Raw genomic sequence first — 7,676 nt, 5'->3', positions numbered from 1 at the left:
ATATATATATCCTTGCCTGGTCTCCAGATACAAATGGAATATCACTCCCCATCTATACCTCAGAAGGAAAATCATTCCCCACCTATACCTCTTTCTCCTCTTTCATCTTGTACAGCTTCTGGCTACCCTGCCCTCTCCTGCCCTTTGTCCCAGCCACCTGTCCTGCCTATACCCTAACCCAGCTCCTTCCTCTCCCCCTCCCCTTGGCCCTTCCCTTACTTTCTCTGTATCAACACAGACATCCAGTAAAAAGACAAGAACCACAACCAATTCATTTGAAGGCCTTTTCCCCTTAAGAGAAGTGCCCACCTTAAAGAGGAATGGGGACATGATGACCTTAAGGCACCACACACCTTTTACTCCTCAGGATATTAAAAAGGTCAAGCAAAATGTTCCTTCTTTCGAGGATGAGCCTATTGTAGTTATTAAGACCCTGGACAATACATTTTGTACGTATGATCCTGCATACCAGGATGTACAAAACTTGCTCCAAGCCTTTTTGACAGAATGGGAGAAAAGAAAAATTATTTCTGTTGTTAATAAAGCCCAGGGAAGGAATGTGGTTCATTAGCTGGAGCATGACCCAAAATGGGATGTAAATGATAAAGGAGAATATTTACAACTATGCCATGCTAGAGAAACATTGCTAAAGTCAATGAGATATAGCTCTGATAGTCCAGGCACATGGACCAAGTTTGAGAGCCTTAAGTAATAAGATGATGAAATACCCTCCCAGTTTATGGATAGACTTATTGAGCTGGGAGGAAGGTACATAGACCTTGACATAGACTTAAAGAGAGGAATGTAAGGCAAATTAGAAGACAGTTTGTAAACAACTGTTACAAAGTGGTCCAGAATTATTTTAAGAAAAACTGCCAAAACTGGCCTAATCTAGACCTTGAGAAATTAAGGAGAGTCACAGTTTATGTATCAAAAGGCCACGAACAGAAAAATATAGAGACCAATGACTTGGCAGAAGCATTAAGGAAGGAACTAAAATCTTTAACTGAAAGACTTTATGAAAAAGAAAAATAGTATGAAGGTCAAGCAGTGACCATTGCCCCTTTGCAGGAATCCAACTATCAATCACTTATATGCCACTTTGTACAAAAAGGAGCTACATGAACTGTAGGAATTAGAAACAAGCAATTATTAATAATAACTTCATAAATTATGACAAATTCAGTATCTGTATTTTTAAAAGACACTACACTGTGATTGACAAATCTTTTGAAGGGAAAATTTGTGGATCCATTTTTAAATTGTGTTAGTTAACATATACATATATATTTCTGTTACTTTATGTCACATTAGCTATTGTAATTTTGCTATTGGAAATATATATTCTGTTGTGCACTATATTTGTACCATTCTATACTTGTACCTGGGGAAAATACCTTTGTAGAAGTCCATAAACTAGTTGGAGGAAACTTGTATTAGTAACCTTTACATAAATTGATGTATTGTGAATTTTGAGAATTTGGTACTTTCTTTGAATGTGTATTGGCTATTGCCTATTGTTTTGTAAACTTGTTATTTTGTAAAAATCATTTATACTCTGTGAAGATGGGATTAACTCTCCCCTGCTCATTTTTAGATTTAATCACCAGAAGCGTATACATCCCACTTACCCTTAAATATGTGGAGGTCTGTGGCCCATGTGTGCGATAGTAGGTGAATCAGAATCAACTGACTGCCCTTTCGGCAGTCCTAAGCAAAGCTTTAGCTGTAATTGATCCACGTAAAGTAGAAGAAAGGCACAGGAAGTGACAAAAGGAATGGTCTTTAAAAGTGGCAAGAACTTCCTGTGATGAGATCTTTCATCTTCAACTTGACCTTGAAGGAGTTCTGGCTTGGGACTTAAGACTGCTCTTGGATTTTTTTCCCCTTAGAACTACCACGTGGGTGAGTAAAAAAGACTGACTTCTTTCCTGACTTTTCTGGAGGTACTAGCCTTTTATTTTTCAGAGTTTTAGTTTCCTCTTGTGATAGATAAGGCCAGGGTCAGTGATTATGCTTAAACATATACACATGCACAGAAATAAGTCTGAAAAATTTGGAATTGCCTCAGGCTGTCTCCTTTGTTTTCCCATCTATACTTTCTCATGTTTCAGGGTGAATAGTCCCTCTGTATAATGACCTATGATGCCCCATTGGTTGAATGTGATGGAGCAGTCATCACCAACCCTGTGCAGGAGACTCACTTTTATGTATCATCTCCATAAAAGAAAAGAATGTCCAGGAGTCAGGACAGTCTGGGACCTTGATTATCCTCTTGTGAGCATGGCAGAGTAGACGGTGTGCTCTCTAATGAGAGAGCTTATTCCTTGGGCAGCCTGTCACTTATCTGGCCTTGCCATTTCTCCCTTTCACATCTGAGCCCTTTAATCCCCGTAGCTGAGGTCTTCATTACCTCTATTTCAGAGTATTCTGATGGCCTCCTGATCTGTCTCCTGCTCCCCATCTCTTCCCTCTCCAATCCTTCTCAGCTGCCCAAGTCTTTCCTAAAGGAGAAGCCTTTTACTGTCCTTCTGACTCTCCAGTAGGGTACATGGGGTGAATGGGGTGCTCAGGAAAGACTACTAGAAATGGTGAGGCCTGCCAAACCCTTTTGGGGACTCTTTTCCTCCTGTGATGTCCCCCTGACCTCCAGCTCTCACCTGTGGCTCCAAGAAGCCACAGCCACCACAGTGGTCACACTCTGGAAAACCATCTCGGCAGACGGGCTAACCTGGGTGGAGGGTAATCAAAGGGCCTCGAGTCCGTGCATGAATTAGGGGGGGTGTCTACCCCAAGCATAGGAAGATGTCCCCAGCAGAATGGGTGGATGAGAATGTAGCACCTACTACTTCCCAGGGTTTTGGGGAAGATCAGATGAGAAAATGTATGTATAAAAATAGCCCGTACTTCATAATGTTTTAAGGTTTGTCATGTGCTTTACAAATATCTCATTTAACCTCACAAGAACCCTTGTAAATAGATGCTTTGTAAACCCTAAAATACTATATTTTGTTGTTCCTCAGTTATTTTTTTAGTTGTCTTCCTGCCTCCATTTGGGCTTTTTTGGGCAAAGATATGAAAGTGGTCTGCCATTTTCTTCTCCAGCTCGTTTTACACATGAGGAAACTGAGGCAAAACAGGTTTTTTTGTTTGTTTTTGGTAAAGATACTAAAGTGGTCTGTCATTTCCTTCTACAACTCATTTTACACATGGGGAAACTGAGGCAAACCAGGCTTTTTGTTTGTTTTTGGCAAAGATACTAGAGGGGTCTGCCATTTCCTTCTCTAGCTCATTTTACACATGAGGAAACTGAGGCAAACCAGGCTTTTTGTTTGTTTTTGGCAAAGATACTGGAGGGGTCTGCCATTTCCTTCTCCAGCTTATTTACAGAATCGTGGAATTTCAAAGCTAAAAGGGACCTCCTTGACCATCTAGCCCAGCCCGCATGCCAAAAAGAATCCCAGACAAGGCTCTCCTGGAAAAAGAAAGGGGCAGCCTGGCACACCCATGTCCAAAGCTCTCTTTCTGGGCAACAGCAGCGGCTCACACCTCCCTGACCCAAAGGGAAGGAGACCGTCCAGCAGAAGCGGGAGATGCCGGCTCCCAGGCACAAAGACTCAACTCATTCCGAGACGTCATTCGATAACCCAGTTTTAATGAATAGTATTCACGGGTCACGTATGGCTCCCGGGCAGGTCTTGGCTCCATTCCAGGCTCTGATCGAGGAGGAGGAGAACGTCTACAGGAATCGGGCAGGGGAGGATGCTTCTGGGAGTTGGACCCGTCATCTCATGCACACTTCCTCATTGCACTGAGAACAGAAAACGAGGGACCATTGGATGCTGGAAGGGGAGGGCTGTATCAGGGAAGCTACCTGCTATTCTGAAATGCATGAAGAAAAGGGGAAGCATGACTTAATCAAGGAACACTGTACTGGGCACAAGGGAGGGACAGAAAGACCCTGACTTCAAGGAGATTACACTCTAATGAGGGAAGCAACACATACACATATAAGTATATGCAAAGTAAATAAGCGGTTATTGTTTGGAGATGAAGAAGGCACTATCAGCTACAGGGAAATGTGGGGGATTGGGGGGGAGAGAAGAGGGAATATAAGCATTTATTAAGCACCTATTATATGCCTGGCACTGTGCTAAGCGCTTCACAAATATCTCATTTGATCCTCATGACAATTGTGGGAGGTGGGTGCTAATGTAATCTCCATTTTACAGCTGGAGAAACTGAGGCAGGCAGTGGTTATTTTAAGTGGATATTTAAGACTTGTCCAAGGTCACACTGAGGCTGGATTTCAATTTAGGTCTTCCTGACTCCAGGCCAACCACCTAGAGAATCACTAAAAGTTTCTCATGTAATGCATATAAAATGATAGAATGGTGTACCAAAGAGACAGTTAGGTGATTAGAGAGCCAGGTCTGGAGATGGGAAGTCCTGGGTTCAAATATGACCTCAACTACTTCTAGCTGTATGACCGTGGGCAAGTCATTGGACCCCAATTGCCTCGGCCTTACACTCTTCTGCCTTGAAACCAATGCATAGTATTGATTCTAAGATGGAGGATGAGGGTTTGGGGGTGGGGGAAAAGGAGAGATAGACAGAGAGGTAGACAGAGACAGAAAGAGAGAAGGAGAGGCAGAGAAAGACAAAGAGATAAACAGTGACAGACAGAGACGGAGAAAAGGAGAGGGAGAGAAACAGAGGCAGAGAGGGAGAGAAAGACAAAGAGATAAACAGAGACAGACAGAGACGGGGAGAGGGAGAGAGAGAGAGAAGGAGAGAGAAGGAGAGAGAGAGAGAGAGAGAGAGAGAGAGAGAGAGAGAGAGAGAGAGAGAGACAGATCTGTGGGACCTGGACTGGGCTCTCAGTCTCTCAATACTCTGGGAAAGTCTCTAGAACAAACAAAGGGTTTTAAAACTTTGTTGTGTCCTGGACCCCTCCAGCAGCCTGGGGATGCTTAAGGACCCCTTCTCAGAATCACATTTTTAAATGACTAAAGTAAATACACATCATTTAAAGAAAGCCAAGGCCCATCCCACATCTCTAACCCTCCAAACAAATTCTGTTTGGTGGCAAGAATTCTAATCCAAGAGCCTCACGTTCCCCATCAGTAAAATGGGGGCTTAAAAAAATTCACACCTCCCCAACTAGCTTCACAAGGTTGTTGTGAGAACCAAAAAGAGGAATGCATTGAAGTTGCTGTTCAGTTGTTTTTCGGTTATGTCCAACTCTCCTTGACCCCATTTGGGGTTTCCTTAGTAGAGACACTGGAGTGGTTTACAATTTCCTTTTTGAGCTCCTTTTACAGATGAGGAAACTGAGGCAGACAGGGTGAAGTGACTTGCCCAGGGTCACAGAGCAAAGATACTGGAGGTTTGCCATTTTCTTCTCCAAACAAGGAGAAGTGACCTGTCCAGGGTCAAATAGCTAGTAAGTGTCTGATGCTGGATTTGAACTCAGGAAGATGAATCTAGCACTCTTTCTACTGCACCATCTATTATGAGGACAAAATGAGAATGTAAGCTCCCTAAGAGAAGGGATGATTTCGTTTTGTCTCTGAATCCCCCATGTCTTTCCCTTTGTAGATTATCTCCCCATTATCTAGTCTATATTTTATTTGCTTATATGTCATCTCCCCTATTAGACTGGGGGCTCCTGAAGAGCCGGGGCTATCTTTTGCCTCTTTTTGTCCCCGGGCACTTAGCACAGTGCCTGGCACATAGTAGTCGCTTAGGAAATACATGTTGACTGACATAGCAGGAATTTAATTAACACGTGTTTGTTGTGTGTCGAGTGATTGGCAAACATTAAAATGTGCCAAATAAAGATGAGCCAGTGATATTATTCTGAGGTTAGAGACAGAGGCCCCAAGGGCCAAGGACCCCCACAGCCCCAACACACTGGGGCAGGAGGATGCCCTGGGGATGCCCAATTAGCCATGAACTCAAACAGCCACTCACCTGAGGCTTCTCACTAGAGCGAGCACCCGAAGAGATGCCCAACTTCTGGAGGACGGTTTCCAGGGGAACGTAGTCCCCGGGAGAGCTCTGCACAAAATGCAGCAGTACCTTGTCACCACCTGTGGGGAAGCAGACCGACAACACTCAGGGTTCCCCCAGGGCCCCCGAGACAGGATGGAAGCTGACTGAGGGAGCCCGTTCTCCATCAACTATCTTTTGTTGTTGTTCAGCTGTTTTCAGTCCTGCTTGACTCTTCCTGACCGCATCTGGGGTTTTCTTGATGGAGATACTAGAGTGGTTTGCCATTTCCTTCTCCAGCTCATTTTACACATGAGGAAACTGAGGCAAACCAGTTGTGTCTGACTCTTTGTGACCCCATTGGGGATTTTCTTGGCAGAGATACTGGAGTGGTTTACAATATCCTTTTTGAGCTCATTTTACAGATGAGGAAACTGAGGCAAACCAATTGTGTCTGACTCTTCATGACCCCATTTGGGGTTTTCTTGGCAGAGATACTAGAGTGGTTTGCCATTTCTTTCTCCAGCTAATTTGACAGATGAGGAAACTGAGGTAGACAGCATGAAGTGACTTGCCCAGTCACACAGCTAGTGTCTGAGGCCAGATTTGAACTCAGGAAGATGAGTCTTCCTGATTTCCTGCCATACACTACACACTTTGGTACCACCTAGTTGCTCTTGAATGAGACACAAAACACTTGGTCAATAAAAAAGCTAGTAAGTATTATTGTACTCTTTTAAGGTTTGTAAAAAATTTTACATATATATCAGATTTGGTCCTCATGAGAGTCTTTGAGGTCTGGCTTCTAGGCATTATTTTTCACATTTTATAGATGAGAAAACTGACACTAAAATTAAGTGACTTACTTAAATCATGGCTAGTGAACGGCAGGGGTAGCATTTGAACCCACAGTCTTCCTGCCTCTGAATCCAGCCCTCTATTTCCTGGGCCAAGATGTTAGAGAAAATGAACTGACTCCTTCGGGCACATTCTGCACCCTCGTATACCTGAGCCTAACCCTGCCCAACCCTCCAGATTGGAAAAGGATGCTGGAGTCCCTGCCGCCCTCTTGCTGGACCACCAACCTTTGCTGACAATTAACATCCCTCCACTTTGCAGCAGGTCACCAGAAAAGTTCCCGTGGATGCCAATGGCCTTTGCCTGTGTGGAGGAAGCAGAGCCCAAGTCATCACAGTGGAGGGGGAACTGCCAATCCCGAGAAAAGCAAAGGATGAAGCTGAGTCCTAAACAACTTCATTCACTGACCTTGGCAGCAACATCCCGGACTGGCTTCCCTAGAGCAGCTGGGATGATGCTCAGGGTGTTGTACCTGCAAGGAGTGGATGAGGGAGAAGAAGAAGGAGAGAAGGGGAAGGGGAAAGGAAGAGGGAGGAAGGAAAAATGGAAGGAGGGAGAGAAAAAAAGGGAAGGGAGGGAGAGAGAGCTCAGGATGAGAGGAAAATATGGGGTATCATTTCCCCCCAGCCTCCTCCTCCTCCAGGAAGACCAGGCACATTCAGTGAAAATGTGGTCCCCCATCAACTCCATCAAAAAGTGTGCATGCGGCTCTAATTCAGGCACTGGATTTTGCTTCCTTTAGTAGTCACAGGGCTTAGCCTAGTGCTTGGCACTAAATAAATGTGACAGGCACAGACTAAATGTTTATTGATGGGCTGATACAC

At 44.2% G+C, this 7,676-nt stretch overlaps 1 protein-coding gene across 1 annotated transcript; it reads right to left on the bottom strand.

The window, feature by feature from the left end:
• Nucleotides 1-3,625: 3,625 nt before the first annotated feature.
• On the bottom strand, nt 3,626-7,324 carry LOC123254281 (prostamide/prostaglandin F synthase-like; the record flags this gene model as incomplete). The annotated part of the gene is made up of 4 exons (XM_044683326.1): nt 3,626-3,811; nt 5,977-6,095; nt 7,080-7,155; nt 7,261-7,324. Coding segments are annotated over 4 exons (286 nt in total), but the record flags the coding sequence as incomplete, so codon positions are not given.
• Between the last annotated feature and the right edge of the window lie 352 nt (nt 7,325-7,676).

The sequence above is a fragment of the Gracilinanus agilis genome, unplaced genomic scaffold, assembly GCF_016433145.1.
Source record: "Gracilinanus agilis isolate LMUSP501 unplaced genomic scaffold, AgileGrace unplaced_scaffold18971, whole genome shotgun sequence".
NCBI classification, from domain to species: Eukaryota; Metazoa; Chordata; class Mammalia; order Didelphimorphia; family Didelphidae; genus Gracilinanus; species Gracilinanus agilis.
Note: the sequence above shows the minus strand (reverse complement) of the source record. Positions and strands in the feature narration are given on the sequence as shown.